This window comes from Spodoptera frugiperda, chromosome 25 (assembly GCF_023101765.2).
Source record: "Spodoptera frugiperda isolate SF20-4 chromosome 25, AGI-APGP_CSIRO_Sfru_2.0, whole genome shotgun sequence".
In the NCBI taxonomy this organism is placed as follows: Eukaryota; Metazoa; Arthropoda; class Insecta; order Lepidoptera; family Noctuidae; genus Spodoptera; species Spodoptera frugiperda.
Genome location: NC_064236.1, coordinates 18,427,285 through 18,448,220, shown reverse-complemented (window position 1 = coordinate 18,448,220; position 20,936 = coordinate 18,427,285). Strand labels below are relative to the sequence as shown.

The following is a 20,936-nucleotide window of genomic DNA, read 5'->3' as shown; positions in this document are numbered from 1 at the left end:
AAAATGTTAGTTAGATCTTTACCATAATATGCGATGGCTATTATTATTATGATGAATGCACTGACAAGACTAGCTGCATCGTCTATGTGACCGTGTATGACACAGACGGTCACGTGTGTATGGTCTCGCGGCTGTGGGCAGCCGGGTGAGGTATGTTCCGGCGCGCATGGCAAGCAGTGAGCACCGACCCGTTGGTACACGGTTGGCTTTCGTGCTAGTGTAACACTCTTACTTTACACTAGTGCTTGTTCTTCTAGTGCGAATGTTTTTGAAACCTTTGATGGTTCATTATGTTCATTGTGCACTACCATACAGTGAGGCATCTGTTCAGTTTGACTTGTTTATGTACAGTATATAGGTACCTATTGTTCTTTTGAGCACTATTACTCGTCTGATGGAACTGTTTCGGGTTGGGTCGGCGATGCTGGATGAGACTGCTCGAAGTTCGTTGCTACTGGAAAGATTATAGATCCAGCAGAATATAGCGGAGAGAAATGACTGATGACGCTACTGGGCTGACAAAAACCTACAGAGGTCATCGTACTGGTGTAAGTAGGGAATTGATTCGAATGAATTTTTATATGATGGAGTATACTGGAGGAGAGATTGACTTGTAAAATTTGTTCCAGATGGAGAGAATGATGGCAGAAACATCGACTTTAGAAGATTGCGAATGCTGAGATTGTCTGAGAAAGTTATTGAGATATTGGTTTAATTTATATTTGTCGGAGATAATAGATATTTGTGGTATCTTACTTTCGATATGTTGGTGAAAGGAGAATCCTTTATATGTCGGAGATAGGAGGTGTGGGCGATACTTTGGGCGAGAGCCCTCTTCGTCGCACATATGTAGAGGTATGTGTAGGCAGCAATAAAACAATAAACTCTTGAAATTATTGTTTATTCTCATAACTGATCGTACTGATGGTGAAGTCCCGTACTAATGACATTTCCGACATATTTATATAGTACAGAATATACTACCGAGATACTGACTTATATGCATGTTCTGTTGTAGGTGAAAAATTATGCAACAAAATTAAAACACTAGACACCAGAAATTGAAATGGCGAAGAACTAGCTATATTCAATAAAAATAATTATTTCTGGCGTTAAGCAACCAACGGTTTTCACATCTTGAGCAAGTGAGTCCGTTTAATACTTACTTCATTTTATTTTGTTAATAAAGTTAGATCTAGAAAGAAGTGAGACTAAATTCTAATATCTTTTGCAGGTGACGAAATGACGATGAAAGGATGACAAAGTTCATGCTCTTTCTTATCTTGGAAATCTTCAACCGGTTTTAAGCTAAAAACGTTCACAAATTCAGGCAGTTTAGCATCATTATCGTTTGAACGTTCTGGTGGTTCATCGTCTGCTTCTAAAACATTTTGGGATATGGTAGGTGTTACATTTTCTGGAGTAATTGGCTACTTGACAGTTTTCGAAAAAGTTTTGTATTATATTCAGATGTTTCTTTTTTACGTCATATGGTGCTCCCACAAAGCAGTTATATAACGTTATACAACATTGTGTAACATTTATAACAGCATGTAACATACTCTACAACCACTGTTATAATTTGTTTTAACACAAATGTTATTGTTACACATTGTTTTATAACGTTATATAACCGCTGTGTGGGAGCACCATTACAATAATTTATTTTCTCGAAATATAATTTTTTAATAGAAAAATAACATATTTTCTTCATTCATTTGAATTGTCGCGCGAAAACAGCGTGTCACGTGACATTCTATAACGTGACGTCACATTTCACAAAACAGTGGTGGAGTTCTGCTGTCACTGTTTACGTGCGGCGGTAATGTTTAATAAAATGTGACGTCACTTGACGTACAATCATGGCCGCGCTGCGTTTTGGTCTCGTAATGCACAGATTCAAATATCACAAATTTAAATTTCAAAAATAAAATATTATAATTAATATTAATGCAAACCAATAATTATACAGTGATTGTCTACCTTAAAGCTATCATATCAAACTTGTTTCATATTTTATTGTTACAACTGTCAAATAGCCAATTTTGCCTTCATATTTAACTCTACATATTGGAAAAATTATTTGTCGCTTGGAACAATTCTAGACGAAGAGATAGAGTAAGTAATTAAGACGCCCGACCAATTCCAGACCCGTGCATACTCAAAGTGCTATCAGACCACCACTGTTAGGGCCTGAGCTGCGGACTACCTACCGGGGCACCGACTCGAAAAGCAGGAGTAGGAATAGGGTGGTTTTAAGTCAGTAAGAGTTGAGGCGGGATTGTCCCATTAAAAAAAAGAGTCTGACACCCCCTTCTCGCCTCGCCCAAGGCGGGAGAAGTCATTGGATGATTTCTCCTCTAAAACAAAAAACAAAAAAAAAAACACCTAAGAGTAAAGCTACAGATGTAGTTTTAGTTTGAGTGGAGGTATTTGTACCACAAGCATTTCTTTTCCCACTTTCTCTCCTCTCTGTATAGCTAAAGCTAGGTTTCGACAAGCGACAATAAATTCGCCGGTGACAATAAAGTCAACAAGCGATAACACATTCGCCGGTGGGAATGAACCAACAGCGGGGACGAGCTCAGTGCATTGGTAAGTGATTAAAATGTTCATATTTTTCCTTCTAGGAGCCTTGTAGTGTAGTTACAGTATGGTGACGACACATATTTAATAGTAATACTGGTCCACAGAAGTAAATATTTCAACGAAACCGCAAATAAACAAGTTGAAATAAAGTTCTGTGTGAACAGCTGCATATAGGATGATCACACAAGTTCACCTTATGTGTGTTATCTGGGAATGTAACATGTATGTAGCATTTATACTGTCCAAAATAGGCTAAAAATGCAATTTGTGGCCTAACGATTGGGACGAATACCTGCGCCCATTTTTGTACATTGTCTGCAAAGATGATAAGGAATATGTGGTTTTAATGAAGTCACATGTGTTTGCTCCATACTGTTAGGTTAATAGGAAAAATAAAAACTGCTTATAATAATATATGTAAATGTTTATCATATAAATACATAAGTGGATACATAAATATAATTATTGCATTCATCTATTTATTGATTACTTTTAGTACAACAAAAGTATTCGTTACATAAAACATTAGAAATACCGAGACTATTCGGTGAAATATGTGTCATTTAAATACATAGAAGAATTTTATTAGAAAACGGTTCGATACATAATTAAACGATTTTTGGTCTCTCTTCATTTCTGTTTGAATTGTTGATTAGTCGACAGGACAAACACCGACATGTGTGTTCCGTCCTGCGGCTGTGAGTGGGATTTTGAGGGGTGTTTCTCCAATGACGATCTTTCTGATGCAGCCGGTGAAGCCGCGGCGCGAGCGCACGCCGCGCAGCTTGTGCAGCGGGCGCTCGTGGCCCCCGATGTACAGCGCGGACCGGGTGTCGGTCGACGAGTACGCGCCCATGCCCGGCTTCGAGAAGTGCCCGTCGACACCCACCGACACTACGTACAGCGACTTCACCACTGAAAATAATATTTCCAAGTGTGAATAATGTATTACTGCACCGTTAGCGCAATGTCTTGCATTCATTCACAAGGCAATTCGTAATGTCAACCATAAAATACCATAATACATTGTAATGATGATTGTGAAGTCTGACGTTTTATTTTGCGTTATACCCATTAATTAGAACAACCACGCCTGCCAAAGATATCCTGAGACCATGTTCTTAGAGAACGACCTACTTGTATACCAGTTATAAATCCCATTGATTGTTGGTATTGCTAAACACTTCAAGACTCATTGTTACGAAGAGTTTCGAAATTGAAAATCCCCAACAGTACAAATATCACATACACACATACACATGAGACAACTAAGTCTTAGTCATAAATTGATGGTTTTAAAATTAAAGCGTTAAGCTACTACTAAGACACCAAAGTCATCAGATACTAATCTCTAAAAAATAAGATGTACTGATTGAACAACCGGCTGTGGAGCAACGAGTCACGGGTTCGATTCTCGGGCTGAACAAATTCTGTGTCAACATCATCATAACGTCACGCCTTTTATCCCCGAAGGGATAGGTAGAGTTGCACATTAAGGCACGTAATGCCGCTATACAATGTACACCAATTTTTCACCATGTGTGCTATAAGTACCATGTAATAGGGGGTGAGCCCATTGCCATATTATACCGGACACAATTTCGGACTCCGTGTTACTACTGAGAAATTTTCGAAAAACCGAAATAGCCCAGTAATACTTTGCCAACTCGGGAATCGAACCCGAGACCCCTGATCCGGCAGTCGCACTTGCGACCACTCGACCAACGAGGCAGTCTAATTCTTTGTGTGATCCACAAAGCAGACAGACACCTATAGCGACCTTATTTACAACTAGATAGCTTACCGTGAATCTTATGCCAGTTGCCGTCACAGAGCTCGAACTTGTTGCCGAGCGAGAAACTGGCTCGGAACGGTCCGTTGCCATTCTCGACATTGGCCACTACTTCGTTCTCCAGCAGTTCGAGGACCAGGTAGTCTTTCTTGCCGTGCACGCTGAGGAGCAGACCCGTGCTGTTGCGCGGACGGATCTCCATTGATATTGAAACTTCGTCACCTACTTTGAAGTACTCGAGGAGCTGTAACATAATTAAACGTGGTGCTTAGCTTGCAGCCGTCCCAGACGAACTTCTCTAAGTACTCCATGCGATATTGAGAACTTTCCAAAACGTAAAGCCTTTATATTAGGTACCGTATCACACACTCGACAATAAAAAAAGACAACAGAACTATACACATCGAAATTCCTTGTGAAGACCGCTAAGGAATGGAATTCTTTGCACGAGTCTGTTTCTAGCAAAATAGTTCTGAGTGAAAAGGTTGCTTATACATCATAGCTAACCACCAGGCGAGATGGGGGCCAAACGCCATGCTATTAAAAACGGATACGAAATAATGCACATGATATTTTAAAACTGTACCTTCAAGTAGTTGCTCTGCATGTTGGTGGACGCTCCGAAGTATACTCCGTCCTCCACGTTGTCGGAGCAGCGCAGGGAGTTGACTCGGTACGACACGTCCGTCACGTGCTGCCCGTTCATCATCAGACCCTTCAGGCAACCCTTGAACGGCTGGTAGAAGCCCTGCATACGGAAACAAAATCAATAAGTAGATACATAATTTATGAAATTAAAAACAAACAGATTTATAAACTTGTAAAAAGTTAGATCCATCTATTGGTTAGGTAATTGTCTCTTACAACGTTATAGCGCTATATACATACGTAACGTCACATACCTGGAGATTATTGAGGATTTTCTGGTTGAGGTCCCTGAGACCTCCGTAGTAGAATGGAGCGGTGAGCGTCGCGGGCGCGCCGCAGATGACGCTGGTCTCGCCCACCAGCTCGGAGTCCACGGTCAGCTTGCCGTGTCCTCCGCTGCGGGTCAGAGTGACCACGTGCCACTCCGTGTCGTTGTACGTCTGCGTCGACGAGATCTCTGCTGTCTCACCGCCACAGTTGAACGCGAAGTGCAGCTGAAATATCAAACATTAAAAATGTGTTAAATAGCATATAAGCATAAAAAATTAAGTTCTTTCGGAGACGGATCTGGGTCCAAAACAAACAGGTAATCATTGATGCACGTCCCGATAAGTGTTCATTTTTTAGTTAAGAGATAGGTAGTTTTGGGGTTGTTGGTGAAAATAGCTATAACAGAGATATTAAAAATAAACACTATAACAGAGATATTAAAAATAAACAATGTTCTAAGTTTCCATACCCTGGCATCCTTCATGTAGAAGGCGAGGAACTGCGAGGGGACGTCGGCAGGGACGTCGGCGGCGGCGTAGAACACGAGCCCGCCGTGCTGGTCGAACGTGCGGAACGAGATCGTCAGGTCGAAGCCCTGCAGGTGGCGGCCCGGCAGCTTCGAGTACTCGATGCGACTGTCGTTGCGAGTACCTGGCGGAAAGGAATAATTTTCTAATTCAGGTTTTAAAATTGTCTAGCATATTGAACAGAAGTCGATTAAAAAGAAGCTTTGTGTTTAGTAGTGAGTGCCAATAGATGAATTATTATGGCTATGATTATGATATTTGTGATCAATGTACGACCGCATTCATCATCATCATAATCATATCAGCTACAAGACGTCCACTGCTGAACATCCGCCATAACTTCTCCCCCCCCCCCCCGGCAGTGGAGTAGGTTGCCGGATTTTACGGTTATCGTTGCACTTATGCACTTACCAAATCTGTAGCCCACATCAGGATCTCCGGTGGTGTAGAAGTGATCGTATGCAAGTGCGCATCCCTGCTCCGGCTTGGGTGGTGGCCGGCGGGTGGTGGTGGTGGTGGTGGTGGTGGTGCTGGTGGTGGTCTGTGGGGCCGGGGTCGTGTCCTCGGCCACTGGTACTGGCAGCACCTCGTTGTGTAATACTGCTTCTTCTTCTATACCATCAAGTAATGTAACAATTAGATAAACGAGATTTAGAAAATGTTTGTTAAGGTCATGCTAAATTGGTTTAATATAGAATAGTTCAAGACTTATCAAGAGTGGCAAGTACCTACTGTTACTAGTTACTACACAATGTTGCTGCTATGTTAGTGTTAGTCTAACTAGGGCATTATTTAGCTTACTACTGAGAATTCCAAGATTGAAAGACAGAATTTTATCTTGTAGTCTAATTTGGTATAGACCGATTACTGTCTATTTTACAAACGAGATAACTGGTAGAATGTAGTCAAGTACCTCTATTAGGATGTGCTTCGCTGGGGCCCGGCAGTCCGGGAGTGGGCAGCACGTCAGGTCGCGGAGTCGCCGCCCAAAGCGCCTGATCTGATGACAAAAGTATTTTGAACCGTTATGTACCTTGGAAGTAAGCTTAAACCGAATATTCACAGAGTTGGAGATGGCTACAAATATTACAATGATTTAAGCAACAGAACCAAAAAATAGTGACATTTAGCGACATTTAGAGAAAGTGAGGAAGACAATTAATAGACGAAATTAATAAACGATATCAGTCCAATCCAAAATCATTATTACCTACGTTAGCGAGGGAATTGCTTTCAATAGTTTTCTATCGTCAGCTAATGGCATAAGAACGATTTTTGACATTTGTTATACGGAATATCTTTTAAAAACTTAGATAATTTGGATTAAGATCGGTTAATCATTTCCAGGGTAAGAATGTGTCAATGTAATAAGTATGATGTCTCTATACTTTCATATAATGCCGAGTAGGTTAGGACCTAAGGTAGAAATGATAAGTAAGATGAACTAACCTGGGCTGAGGCCTCCAGTGGTGGTGGTGGTACCACAGCGACCGAAGGTGGTGCTGCTGTTGCTGAAGGGCTCGAGCAAGTTGAGCACGCGGCCGTTGATGGTGGCGTCGGCGATGCAGCCGATGAACGGGGTCTTGGAGCCGACCTTCCCGCCCACCACGTAGCCAGGCTGCACGCCGCCCACGAATAGCACCCCCTCTAGTATATGGAGCGGTGCGGGCGCTGTGTCCGTACTGGAAATCACAAAAGATTATGATAAGTAAAGCCAGTCTTTCTCACTATAAGTTATCAGTTAAGTATAAAAAAATATTTTTCAGCTATACTTAGTTTTTTTGAACACGACCTATATTGTTTAGGAAAGTAGCTTCAATCGCAGGCACATGGTTAGGTTACCTGAAGTAGTCGTAGTCATCGACGACGAGTCGCAGCGCGTTGTTGTTGTGCGTGACAGTGACCACGTGCCACTGCGAGTCGTTGTACGTGCTCAACCCTGTGTCCAACTGCTCGCGTTGACTCATCAGCGCCAGTTTACCTACACACAACGTTATTGTCAGGAGGTACTAAATTTTCAAATTCTTCGGTATGATTATAGGAACTGTGCCCAGTATACGGCAATAGGCTCACTCCCTATTATATTATAACACAAATGATAAAAAGTGGGAGTACATTGTGTCTGCTTACCCCTTCGGGTATAAGAAGGCGTAACGTTACGTTTCGTTCTATGGAATGAGTAAGGAAGTTGACTAATAAAATAAATTTTATACATTTGCTAGCATTAAGTCAATAATATTAGTGAACATGGGACTGATTGAAAATAATCCTAAAGTTTTTGTTCCAAAACGTCGAATAACATAAAATTTGAACACGAGATTTCCTCAGTTCATCATTAATGATTTACCTTTGATGAGTGACAGTGATATGCTGTCCGGCATGGCGGTGGTCTGCGTGCGACTGACGTACACGAACAGTAGCCCGTCAGGACTTGACGTCTTGAACTTGAGCGTCAGCTGAAGGTTCTCCGACGTGATGTCCATGTACCGGAGGAAACTGTCCTTGCCTGATAGAGACACCAGCGACGCGAACTGAAACGGATAAACGGCAAACAAGGCTATATTAGTCAAAATCAATACCTTTTATTTAATGCCAGAAAGATAACATAAAAATTATCTGATAAAGTAAAATTAAGCTTAAAATGTAGTCAGTAAATAAGTTTGTCACTAATTTTAGACACTCTATTAGATTTTCTTTCTCTGCTCACCTGGCAGCCGTAAGCAATGCCAATGGACTCCTGGTTATCGCTGAGGTCGATGTTCACGCCGTCGATACTGATCTGCCTCATGCAGCCGTCGAACCCGGCGCTGGTCACCTGTATAATGCCCTTATTGTTTCCTCCGAAGTTCATCGTGTCGATAGCTGTTATCGAGTCCTCGGGTCCAGCAGAATCCGTCTTTATAATCTCTCTGTCCACCTTCAGGGAGTACTTGGTGAGGATGCGAGCAGCGTCCAGTCGGTGCCACTTGCCGTCATTGTAAGAGTTCGTGGTGCCAATTATCAGAAGGTCCTCAGGGTTACCCAATGATACCTAGAAGCAAAAGCGTAAATTTTAAAAGATCGGGTTTTTTACCTGGATTTGTTTGATCGTACGCGATAATAAATATTTAGGATGTTCTTTCGTCCATCCATGACAAAAACTCTTTTCTAGACGGATTCTATGATTCTATTGTTGAATGATATCAGTATCTCACCTGTAAGAACACTCTTCCGTCTTGCATTTGAACAGAGAAGAAGTAGGCGCCTTCTCCGACGAGGTAGATGAGACCATCAGGAGCGTAAGTTCTGAAGAACAAGAGGATCTGGTTCTTCTGTGGAGTGAGGTAGCCGCGGCCAGCCATCGTGACGTGCGCGCGGCCATTGAACCTGTACTCCGGCGGACCTGTGTGCGGAGGCAGCAACTTGTCCCTGGAAGGGAACAAAGAGGTTATGATGAGTGTATGTACTATGGTTGAAGTAGAAAACTGATCGCAATTTGAGGTGCTTTGGAAATTATTAAATACAAATAGCAGTACGATAATGAATGAAAAAGAAATGATTGTGACAACCAAAATGATGAGGTTTTAAATTTTGGATATTTTTTTTCTAGATTTACCTCTGTCTGGCTCCCTTCAAGTTTTCGGCTCTTTCAAAGTTCCATAAGCCGACAGGAGTGTCTCCAATCATGAGCTCCTCGATCTGTCCCTCAAAGGCTGGGAAGCTGACGGACTGCAGCTTGGCGTCTGATGGTGCTCCTCCCACGTATAACTTAGACTTCTGGCGATCAAGGTTGAAGATGGTGTGCTGGCCAGGTAGTACTGCATCCTTCGAGTGTACGTAGTCAGCGGATCCATTGTCAAGGCTCTCGCGGATTGATAATTTCACATTGCGGCCGACCCTGTTTTTGACATAATATTTGATTAGTGACTGATCGTGTGAAGTAGAAAGCTTGAAGAGAAGAGAGAAGAAAATGTGTTTAAACTTGTGGTATAGACAAAATACATATTGAATGAGTCTTTAAAAGTCGTTTGTCTATTATCTTAACTAATACATATAAGGTCCCGGCCCCACTTGTCCATTGCGGTGCGTGCGTTATGACAGCATCGTTTTGCTTATACCTTTGCGTTGTCGCGACGCAACACAGCGCAACGGACAAGTGAGGCCGGGGTCTAACTTAACCTAGAATGACATGGGTTTACCTGTCGACGATGACCTGGTACCAGCGGTTGTCTGCGACGAACTTGTCGCTACCGATCCTGGCGGGCTCGCGACCTGACTCAGCACTGTCACCAATGTCCATCTTCAGGTAAGGATAGCCGTTCTCCACACCCACTACCATAAAGTCGTCCTAAAATAAATTTGTAAATTAGAAACTGGCTAGAAAAGTTGCAAGAATCATAAACGAACAGACAAAGACAATGGGAGAACACATTACATTATGAAAGTAATTCGACAATTGGATTGTCACATAAGTACATAATTATTATTATTCTGGTAATTTTGTGACTGATATGGCGACGATGTTACCTTAATACAATGTACGTAAGTAAAAACTTACAGATTTAGTTCTTCTCAGCATGGTGTCCTTAGGGTTGCCGAGGTAGAGGATGAGGCCGTCCTTCTCTTTGGTCTTGAAGTAGACGGAGACGTGAGTGGAGGTGGACATCTCGTCGATGGTGTCCGGTAGCGGCGGCTGCAGTGTCGTGCGACGGTCGAATGTCACTCCCACTTGGATGCGGTTAGCAACTGTACGCGCCTGGAGAAATGCAATAAATATATAAGACGTTGTTGTAAATTAAATTTCCACTTTGGGGTTTTATGGCTTGGCAACAAACACAATATAACGGCCGCGAGCGAGCAAAACGTTTAAAGACGAATTGATCTACTAAGCCTTTTACTGCCAACAAAAATGTGGTAAAGGCTATTCCTTCACTGGCTTCGATTAGCGTTATCCATGGCCTCAAATGTGTTACGAAATCAAATTACTTATAGACTTGGAATGCAGGAGTTGTTTTCTTAGCCACTCCGGCAAACGCTCCGTCTGTCAAGCCTACTGTTACAATTACTTTAAAATGAATGAATCAGGTCACTTCAAACTTCCTAGCTGGATGCTATATAGATTTGCTCACCTGTTCAATAAGTTCCTTCAGCTTACGAAGCTTCTCATCAGCTTCCTTGCGTCTGTGCTCAAGGTCATCCTGTCTGACCTTGACAGTCTCATACGTTTGTGTGATCTCGGGGTTCAGCTTGTCGATGTCCTTCACTGAGGGTTGGAATAAGAATAATATCAGATCTATAATAGTGTTGATGTTGATGCGACTTCTGGATTAAGTGTTTCTTTGAAGAAATGGAACCTTAACCGTTCTTTAGTCTCTAAAAGGTTGCTTTTACATTGGATGGGTGCTCATTGAAATGGTAAAAATAAAAGCGAACCTATTATAAGACTCAGTCTCAGACTCTGCTATTACGTAGGGAAAAGAGCTTGGCAGCGGCATGACTGTGTACTTAAACAACAATGAGGAACACAAGATGAAGTTTTAAAGTTTATTCAGGAACGTGCAATTAATTTGCATGGTACAAAACTGAAGTACCTATAACAATTTGCTCATACAATATACTCAAGTAGAACCGTAGTTATTGTACACTTACCTAAATTGTCAACATTGGCAGCCATTTTCTGGGCTTCATCGGCAAGTTTGGGCAGTGACTGCGCCCATTCCTTGCTGGCAGCGAGATCAGCTCCGACCTGGGACATGATGTCCAGGGTCGACTTCACAGTGCTGTTCACCTGGTCAGCCTTCACGACCTCGTCAGCGAGCGAGAACGGCGGGGGCTGGCGTAGTGAGCTGTACAAGGGTGGTAAGAAAAGCATAACTAACACATTCTTTAATGGAGTTATGTAGAATAATAAAATTTTAGATTGCAGGCATAACAATAGTTTGTTGGTTCACGTAGGTAGGCGTAGGTAATTATTGTAAACTGATGTTATTGTAATCTTATCCTTTCCTTTTGTATGACTTGCGTAGTTTAAGGATGATAATGTCAGGTATTATTAATGATACATTTTTACTGCTGGAAATAAATATTAAGCCTCTTTTTTCCGTGACATCTTATCTCCTACCTCCAGGGTATATCAGAAATAACTGTACGGAAAAATAATCTCGATAATTAATATCAGCCACATATCGCGATTGTTTACCCCGAAGGCAGGAAAATATTTTGTTCTCTCTCTTGTCTTTCTCTCATATTTCTTATTACTAAGTATGTCTAATTATGACTAATGTAGCCCCAAGGCATACGGATCAATTTACTGCGCACATAAACAACGCACAGGTTCGTTCCACGAAATAAACAACAGAATAATACTGAGCTCATAATTTCTAATTATAACTTGGAAATCGCCAACCGACAATGAATGAACAAGCGTGATGATTAATGCAATTTTTCAACCTTCTTCGTGCGAGAAGAGGTATTTGCAGTAGCCACTTATAGGCTGATGATGATGTTTAAAACTTTAAAACATTTTCGTTATCATTTATATTGATGGCATATTGAATAAGAGGTTAAATAAAACCTAGATAAAGCAAAAACTAATATAATCCAGATTATGTCAATAAGTACCTAAGTTTAGTAATTAAAAAGTGTAAGGGAAAGTTGTATACAACTCACAATTGTATGGCATTGTTGTCATCGTCTGCGGATCCCATCGTCTTAAATGCTTGTGATAGTTTTTCTTCTGCCTTTGTCAAGTTTGGACTCAGAGCTTGTTCGACGTAGTTCTGCGCCCTTGTAGCACCTTCCAGAAGATTTCTAGATCTGTCACGAGCTGGGACCACGCGCTCGTTGAGGACATTAGTCTGGATCGAGAAAAATAAATCGTCAGAAACTGTAAAACCCATAACTTGGACGCTATTGTCACATCACAATGGGCTATTTTGGGCAAGTTCGTGATACTATACTGTCGTAGTTCCGTAGCCGAAAGGAGCCGCTCTTCCTCGGAATTGTGGTATAAAGCAAGGGTTAGTAAAAGTGCAATATATATACATGTTACTTCGGCAGTTCGGAATAAGGAATAAGGGATAAGTGTGAGACCATACGTACCACTTGTGTGATGTTTCTGACACCCTCCTCGGCCTCATCAGCCGCTTTCTTGGCGTCTCCGATCTCCTGTACGATGGACGAGTACGCCGAGGCCGCGGTGTATGCGTGTTGAGTTCTAGAGTTGTTGTTCTCACGTTCAGCTAATGCTCGTAGATTGTCCGCCTAGAGATAATAGTGTGAATGATACAGGTGTTCATTTTGTGTTATCCAAATATAAAAACTGGGATGTGGTGGTTTCCATCGCTTGGTGTTAGGTGATGGACCTCCACAATTACGTCAGTTGATTTCTCGAAACTACTCTTCTTGTGTTCTACGTGAGGCAACATTATAATTGGAAACTTTTTAGTTTTAGCCAATATTTTTACTAAGTAAATATATTTAACTCTAAATCCGCTGTAGGCAATCTATCCTAAAATTCAACGTAAATGTTTTTATAATAATTATCATAAGACATACTAAATTAACTACAAATCACGGTTTACTCATGGTAAATAAGTACTGTCTGTCTGTGACTCGACACTAGTAGAGCTTTTCTCCATTAAATTACGTGAGTAAACAATGAGTTTTAGTTAATCTATGTAAATGGCTAAGAGATATGGCTTTGCACTTCTAATCGTCGTGTATCACGCTTGAAGCTGTTTAGTAAACAAAGAAGTACAGTACAGTATTGAACAGTATCAAGAGTATATTCAGAAACGTATACTAACCCTGTATCTCAACATGTCGGTGTGTTGTCGAGCAACTTGTGTGAGGTTCCTAAGTTCGGGCAGGTCCTTCTCAAGGTCAACGAGACGGTCTACCATGTTCTGGTTGGTGGCGCCAATGTTCTCCAGCGCCTTGGTAGAGTTGTCTACTATAGTAGCAGCGACCAGATTGTGGAATGTTCCGTTACCAATGTCGTAGCCGGCGTCAATCAAGTCTTTCATCGCTGCGGTGTTCAGCTTCGTTACAGAGGTCACTTTGTTACCGAACTTAGATTGTCTGGGAAAGAAAATAGAGTTCAAATTGAAATGTGGATTGTAAAATTAATTAGTCTTTGTTAGCAGGTCGGTTTCTGTTGTATGTAGGACAGAAAGTATAATGTTCGCTGTTCTTCGGAACAATTTATTTGTGGAAAATAAAACTATGCAACGTTATGATTGATAGTAGCACTCACCTGTTCTTAGCGTTGAGTTTCTCCGCACTGTCGGCAGTGTGCTGAGCCAAGTCTGTGTACTGCAACATCTCATCCAACTTGGACTTGAGGTCACGGGTGTCATTCACAAGGACGTGGAATTTCTGGAGGGGAACAAAAACGTGAAAACATTCGTAACTGTTTACCTACAGTAAGATCTCATTTTGGAAAGTGTTTATGGAATATTGTCCTGGTTTTATAGCTGAAGGAAAAGCTGAAGATTTAATAACTTAGGCGACCAATTATGATAGAGACTAGACAACTAAGTTGATATTATAGTGCTATTGTATGCGCAAACACTCATATTCTGACGGTACGGCAAAATAGTGTAATATACCTAGTAAGAGATACATCAAAATTTATATGACATTCTACGCGCCAGACATATCGCTAGCCTGTAGATATTTCTACTTTTATCAAAACAAATCTAAGGAACAGGCTGCGTACCTGCGCTTGTTCGTTGACGGGCAACACGAAGAAGTTCATACGCTCGACCTGCATCGTTGCATTCACGAACGCACTCTCTGCTTGTTGTTTCTTTGGCGTTAAGTCGTTGGCTGTGGAAACGAAAGACACGTTTAAATTGTACTTTATGGATGTCCATTATATTAATTATAAAAACTCGGAAATTTGAAATCTGTTCGATGTGTCTCATGCTATTATAAACTGACTTTGTTACTGCAATCAAAATATTTGTAGATCGGATTGGTTTAGACAAGTATCAAAATGTCAGTACCTGCACCTATTGCAATGACCACAAACGTTTCCTGCAGCACGAAACTTACCACTAATATCGTCCTTGATCTGCCTCGCCTCAGCCAGCGCGCTGTCGACCTTGGGCTGCTGGCTGAGCTCGAGGCCGGTGGCCAGCTCCGACACATGCTTCACCTGCGCCTTGGCCTTCTCGCTGCTGTCGCGCACTGACGCCAATATCTTGTCTGCATCAGCCGCTAAGTCTGCTGCCCTCGTGATCTGCTTGTCTGAGTCTGTTGCTGCGAATTCCGCCTAATAGAAGAGAAGATTATGCTTAAAATTTATGTAAAGGGAAAATTGTCTTACAGATTTTCCATTGTTAATATATTAATTGAAATTTGATGAAGGGTTAGCTTGACTTGCTGACGTCTATACGTACGTCAACTCATCATCAGTTGTTTAACAGATTTTCACTACACCTCTCTCCTATGGGGGTAGGCAGAGACAATAGAACGCCAATAGCTACGAATCTTACAAACCTATTTTTCATAATTTTATCACCACAGTAGTCACTGACGAACACTTACGAAAACTTTTATGAAGAGATGCAGCGAAAAGGCTGAACTATGGCTGAACTCACCGATCGCAGAAGGTTCTTGGCGCTGTTCTCCAGCGTCTTGACGGCAGCCGTGACTTCAGCAACGTCCACGTTCCTCAGTTCCCCAACCCTTGGCCGGAGAGTTTGCGTTTGGTTCGCGATGTAGTTCAGTCGTTGTGTTGTGAAGAACGAGTCTGCCTTGTCCTGCACATCAAATACATTGAGATTATTGTACTGAGACTTTAGAATTAGGTAGAACGTTTAATGGAGTATGATTGGATGGGAAAGGTCCTCGTCAAGTATTATCTTGTGAAAATGCTGCAACTTGCTTGTCATCTTGTAATGTGGAATTATATGTACAACTAGCTACATCAGCGCAATTTCACATACTCTGCTCGGCTCCTATATATATAACCTGTAGTGCCGGAGATTAGTGCATTCAAACGCGCTAATCTCAGAAACTACTGGGCTGATTTGAATATGTTTTTGTGTTGGATAGTGCATTTATCGAGGAAGGCTACAAAATATCACGCAATGGCCTATATAGCGTCGAAACGAAAAAAAATCCGAGCATAGCGGGCGAAACCACTCGGAAGTAGCTAGTAGATTAATAATAATAATACGTTTCAATATTACCTAAATTAGACTTGTACAGCATATATCAAGCTTTAATATTTGAACAGGTGGAATAATTCTTTGAAATCTGAGTAAGTGGTAATAAAGAAACTGTTTGTGTAACCTTGAAGTCAGTAGTTTCGTTGGCCAGTAGTTCGCTCATGTCTTCGATGGTGTACAGCAGCGCATCCGTGCAGGAGTCGCATTCCAGGCATCCTTCGTTTGGTATCAGCACCCATCTGAAGATTCATTACTTGCATTGTAACTAGGAATATGTTGACTAGGTATTCGCAAAAACGGGCAAGAAGAGACATGACATTGAAACTGGGTCCAGTATCTGTGTATAATGACCTACTTAGGTACAGAAATAAATATCATTTATCATTTAATGAACTTTCGTCATATACGACTATATTCAATTATCACTTAAAAACATGTTAAAATGTGAAAAAGTTAATATATCGCTCATCATAACTTGGGTACAAGGAATAATAACTTTAAGATTTCTTGCTCTAGGCTCAAAATGCTCAATATTAAGTAATAGTACAATATTTGCTAGAGGTAAATAAATATGCCAGGTTTTAACAAGCCTTTTATATAGAAAAGGCTATTCTATACTGTGAACATTTCACTGATACACGTATTATTTTGTTACATAGAAATAAAGTGTTAATTAGTTTACCTTTCCGGGCATCTGTCACACTTCTCGCCGACGACGCCGGGCAAACACTCGCACTGTCCGGTCGCGTTACACGTGAACCCGAGTGAGTAGCCAGTGTTACAGTTGCAGTCTGTTGTACAATGACATTTTAGTTTAGCATTATGTGTATTCTTACTGAATCCAGAGCTGACTGCATAATAATGAAAGAAAATACTTTAAAACGACCACTCACACTAACACAGAGTAAACCAACCTAGAATACTTAATATATTATTTTGATTGCTTTTGTCAACGGCTTTGCCCGCGACCCTGTGGGATAAAAGGTAGCTTGGGTATGTCTGTATACCAAACTTTATTAAAATCCGTTTAGTAGTCTCAGCATGCTCGACAGACAAACATCTAGATATTATCCCAACAAACATTCACCTTGTTGATATTACAGTGGTTTATAAGGCTTAATCAAAAGATGACTGAGAAGACTGACTTCATTGGAGTGATCTTTAAAAAAGTCTGATTAAACATAATGTAGAATTAGATTTGGTTCAAGATCTACTACTTAGACTTGGGCTATTCTAATCGGTCCGGCTGACATTTTAGCTACTTATGTAAGTACTTGAGTGTTAAGTGTTCTATCATTACGTGATTTTGGCAATCTGACGGCATTTGACATAGATAACGTTTGGTACAATTAATGAAACCATATACTATTCATATTGCGCTAGGGTTTAAATAGAATTAAACTGAAGGTACTTACGGTCACATCCTTCTTTCGTGTAGTTCCAGTATCCAGCCGCGCACTGGTCGCAATGCTTACCCGTCACACCCTTGGAGCAACTGCAATCATACAGAACACACAATTTCGTTAATATCTTTACTTAAATATTATATATTAGGACGATTACAATAATGAGAACCGGTCTTAATTCACAATCTTTCCAAAATCCTTGGATTGAGATCGTTGTTTGTTTTCGTAAACATTCTAGTAGGATGAAGTTTTTGTCAGACACTATCCTACTGACCCCGAGACACACTTACCGATTTCGACATTTTAGATCGTTATTTTATTTTACTTTGTCATCTCCAGATGATACACAATAGAAAATCCGTCGTGTTTCGTATAGATCTGCTCCTATATAATAATTTCGGTGATAATTTGACAAAAGCTAGTACATAACCATTATTTTAGCAAATGTCAGCACTCACTTGCACTGTCCGGTGTTGAGGTCGCACTGAGTGGATAGGGCCGCGATGCCGCAGTCACAAGGAGTGCATCCCTGGCCACTGCTGAGTCCCCAGTGGTCCGGCGCGCACTGGTCGCATCGGTCGCCGATCACTCCCGGACGACACACGCACGTGCCGGTTGCCGGGTCACAACGTTCCATACCGAATTCATCACAACTACATGCTGTTCAGAAAAGGAAGGTTTTAATAGAAATCTTGTGTAGGCTTCACCATCTAGTAAAACTGTTGCGAAAATTACAGTGATCTCTGACTACTAAGTAATCATTGGTACTCGGTAGGTACTATTATTTATCTAATGAACAGGAACCAGCAACATTTAAGTTTGTCCTAGTTTTTACAACTAATAACACATATTCGTTTTCTATTGGCAGTCAAGCTGCCAATAGAAAACGGTTGAAGGCAAATCCTACGCTAACGTCGGTCACCGGTGACTACCACAGCGTTCAATGTGTTAAAGTATATGTAACGAGGTGTTTGCACTAGCAAGTAAAACAAAGGTACCTACTACAGGTATTTCAGTTACATTTTGATAATATAGTGAGCATCTCATAAAATGTCAAGTTTCCTTACCGGTACAGTTCTTGGAGAAGATGGCGTCTCCGAAGAAGCCGGGCGCGCAGAGGTTACAGGCGGCGCCGGCCGTGTTGTTGACGCACTTGAGGCAGTCGCCCGTGATGCTGTCGCAGGAGCTCGGGTCGTTCACGTTGATGTTACCCGAGCAGTTGCACGGCTTGCAGTAATCGCCTACAACCACAAATGTATTTCATTACAAACTACGTCTGAAATGTGTGTCCTCTATTGTGGGAGGCTAAAAGCTCCGTTATCGCTCAAGTACCTTACCTAAACTTTGAAAAATCAAAGACAAAAACATAGAATGGTTTTTATTCCAACTGTAGTAGTAAAATTGTAATTATATTATAGAAATATATTGGCACGTTTTAAAAGTACATTTGAAATCTACGAGCGGTCGATAATGATATTTGATTTTCATTATCAATCATGTTTTGAAATAAAGACACTTTTCGACTAACCCCCATATTATAATCCAATAAGTACGGGCACGAACCACGCCTTTATGTTTCGCACACGAATTCGTATGAGACGAATTACAATAATCCAAAGATTGCTCAAAAATTTGCGCGTTGCTAAAGATTCCTATTTGATGGAAACTTACCAATCTGTTCTGGCACTCCATAGTAGCCAGCGGCACAGTATTCACATCTTGCTCCTCCATACCCTGGCTTGCACTGACACGAGATCAAGGATCCGTTCTCTCTCAGGTCACAACCGATGGCGAAGCTGTAAGTTATAACACCATGATGAGTGGCAATATGAGAAATAATTGCTTGGATGTTTGTCCCTCTATTACGCTGAAACTAGACCGGATTTTGAGCTGACTTGGGTGATAGGATACTTTTTACACCACGGGAACGCAGGCGAAGTAGCTGGCACTGTGGACACTGTGGCAATTAATAATAAGGACTGTGTTATTCTCGACGTAAAAGGGTCCAGCAGTAGAGTTTTACAGACTATTCATGGAATTCATTGAAACGTATTTGTATTGTTGTCGAATCCAATTAAGCTATTTAAGGCAAAATTATTGTGTGTACATAGGCTTCCATTCTGCATTTGATTGTGTAACGAATAATTAGGGATTTTGGTGACTATGGGTCGGAATATTGAGTCAATAAAATGTTATACATATTGATACAAGTAAACATTATTACAGGTTTTCGTAGATGTAAATTGTTACGTGAAAATGCAAGTATTAAGTTTAAGGTTTAAGTACGTTAAGGTAAATGATTATAACTTACTTGTTCGATACGTAAGGCAGAGGGCAGGCGCAGATGAGACAGTCGCGTGGAGTACCACCCGAGGCGTCGCCATGATAACCAGGGATACATTGCTCACAGTGATCACCCATCGTGTTGTCGGTACATTCCTGATAGAAGCAAAAATTTTATAAATAAGTCAAATAATAGCTATGGGGTTTTGCTAACTGGCCATTACTCGCACCTGATTTGCAAAATTTCACAAGCGAAACCAAACATTTCAATTGGCCACATTGGTTCAATATAACTACGAAAAAAATAGATTATCCTAGGTTTGAAATAGGGATGATGACTGGGTCAAAAATAAATTATTACAACTTTTCAATACAATAAAATAATCATACTCTCATTCATAAATTTGATGAACTACTTAATATTCAATGTATTTCATACTAATTTCATAGAAAATTTAGTTTTTGACATTCCGAAAAAAGTATTGAATTTGATTAGTAAAAAACACAACACAGGCCTATTATAATTAATTACATGACAAACGTAGAATCTCTTATGATCAAGGTCTCGTACAACTTGTATACAGCAAGTTTAGAAGTTATATGAGACACTCTTAGACTTGATTAGGTACTAGATAGTTGAAGTTCTGGATAGGAGAATATCAAGAATTTCAGTCGTGATAATGACGCTTACCAAACAAACACCCGTGTTGACATCGCACTCCCTGGAATGTCCGTTGCACTGGCAGGGCACGCAGAAGCCGGAGCTGAGTCGGTAGTACCCTTCAGCGCATTGTTCGCAGGACAGACCGCGGTATGCCTTGGGACACTGGCACTCCTCCACGGAAGACGCTCGCTTCGAGTACTCATCATACCCGTCAACTCCAACGTCTAGTGTTACTGCTATTAGGCTGAGGAATTATTGAGACATGAACATTTTCGTTTTGGAAGTTTTGTCTAATTTGGAGCTGTAGCCAGTTATTTGTTTATTGTTAAGCGTCATAGGCGACAGCATAATATGGGCCACGCTACCAGAGTATTTGCCCTAAACAGTTTATGTTGACAGTCAAAGCCTTAATAGCTGTTCTAGACCCAAGAAACTTCCTTCAAAACTCAAATCGTTGACGTTGATCAGAAAGCCAGTTGAAAATGGAACTGGGCTGGTCACGTCTGCCGTATATCGGACTAGCGGTGCAACTCGCAACTAAGTGGAGCCCACTCAACGTTAATAGATATCGCAGCAGTTCCGCACGAACGCACGGAA

At 41.1% G+C, this 20,936-nt stretch overlaps 1 protein-coding gene and 1 long non-coding RNA gene across 24 annotated transcripts in view; one reads left to right on the top strand and one right to left on the bottom strand.

The window, feature by feature from the left end:
- Positions 1 to 3,488, top strand: part of LOC118263862 (uncharacterized) — a 16,957-nt gene extending 13,469 nt beyond the window's left edge. Inside the window, exons 4-8 of one of the 5 annotated variants that reach the window (XR_007706952.1) lie at positions 630 to 855; positions 1,019 to 1,145; positions 1,235 to 1,401; positions 2,481 to 2,595; positions 3,339 to 3,488. This is a non-coding gene — a long non-coding RNA (uncharacterized LOC118263862). The remainder of the gene's footprint in view (positions 1 to 629; positions 856 to 1,018; positions 1,146 to 1,234; positions 1,402 to 2,480; positions 2,596 to 3,338) is intronic. The other 4 variants (XR_007706950.1, XR_007706951.1, XR_007706948.1 and 1 more) reach the window with 4 other exon arrangements.
- Positions 1 to 20,936, bottom strand: part of LOC118263853 (laminin subunit alpha) — a 66,209-nt gene that overhangs the window by 9,338 nt on the left and 35,935 nt on the right. Inside the window, exons 32-63 of one of the 19 annotated variants that reach the window (XM_035576051.2) lie at positions 20,367 to 20,583; positions 19,704 to 19,831; positions 19,064 to 19,188; positions 18,460 to 18,633; positions 17,851 to 18,052; positions 17,402 to 17,481; positions 16,669 to 16,777; positions 16,111 to 16,225; positions 15,414 to 15,575; positions 14,866 to 15,085; positions 14,528 to 14,637; positions 14,063 to 14,184; positions 13,614 to 13,887; positions 12,907 to 13,068; positions 12,475 to 12,662; positions 11,455 to 11,651; positions 10,935 to 11,068; positions 10,364 to 10,561; positions 10,005 to 10,153; positions 9,422 to 9,703; positions 9,021 to 9,234; positions 8,534 to 8,857; positions 8,174 to 8,357; positions 7,669 to 7,807; positions 7,276 to 7,508; positions 6,740 to 6,826; positions 6,238 to 6,438; positions 5,769 to 5,950; positions 5,284 to 5,523; positions 4,968 to 5,129; positions 4,394 to 4,625; positions 2,999 to 3,504 (exon numbers count right to left, since the gene is read on the bottom strand). In XM_035576051.2, the coding sequence (XP_035431944.2) occupies positions 3,242 to 3,504; positions 4,394 to 4,625; positions 4,968 to 5,129; positions 5,284 to 5,523; positions 5,769 to 5,950; positions 6,238 to 6,438; positions 6,740 to 6,826; positions 7,276 to 7,508; positions 7,669 to 7,807; positions 8,174 to 8,357; positions 8,534 to 8,857; positions 9,021 to 9,234; positions 9,422 to 9,703; positions 10,005 to 10,153; positions 10,364 to 10,561; positions 10,935 to 11,068; positions 11,455 to 11,651; positions 12,475 to 12,662; positions 12,907 to 13,068; positions 13,614 to 13,887; positions 14,063 to 14,184; positions 14,528 to 14,637; positions 14,866 to 15,085; positions 15,414 to 15,575; positions 16,111 to 16,225; positions 16,669 to 16,777; positions 17,402 to 17,481; positions 17,851 to 18,052; positions 18,460 to 18,633; positions 19,064 to 19,188; positions 19,704 to 19,831; positions 20,367 to 20,583 (5,809 nt within the window). In that variant the 3' untranslated portion in view covers positions 2,999 to 3,241. Of the gene's footprint in view, positions 1 to 2,998; positions 3,505 to 4,393; positions 4,626 to 4,967; positions 5,130 to 5,283; positions 5,524 to 5,768; positions 5,951 to 6,237; positions 6,439 to 6,739; positions 6,827 to 7,275; positions 7,509 to 7,668; positions 7,808 to 8,173; positions 8,358 to 8,533; positions 8,858 to 9,020; positions 9,235 to 9,421; positions 9,704 to 10,004; positions 10,154 to 10,363; positions 10,562 to 10,934; positions 11,069 to 11,454; positions 11,652 to 12,474; positions 12,663 to 12,906; positions 13,069 to 13,613; positions 13,888 to 14,062; positions 14,185 to 14,527; positions 14,638 to 14,865; positions 15,086 to 15,413; positions 15,576 to 16,110; positions 16,226 to 16,668; positions 16,778 to 17,401; positions 17,482 to 17,850; positions 18,053 to 18,459; positions 18,634 to 19,063; positions 19,189 to 19,703; positions 19,832 to 20,366; positions 20,584 to 20,936 lie in introns of those variants that run through there. The other 18 variants (XM_050703917.1, XM_050703918.1, XM_050703919.1 and 15 more) reach the window with 18 other exon arrangements.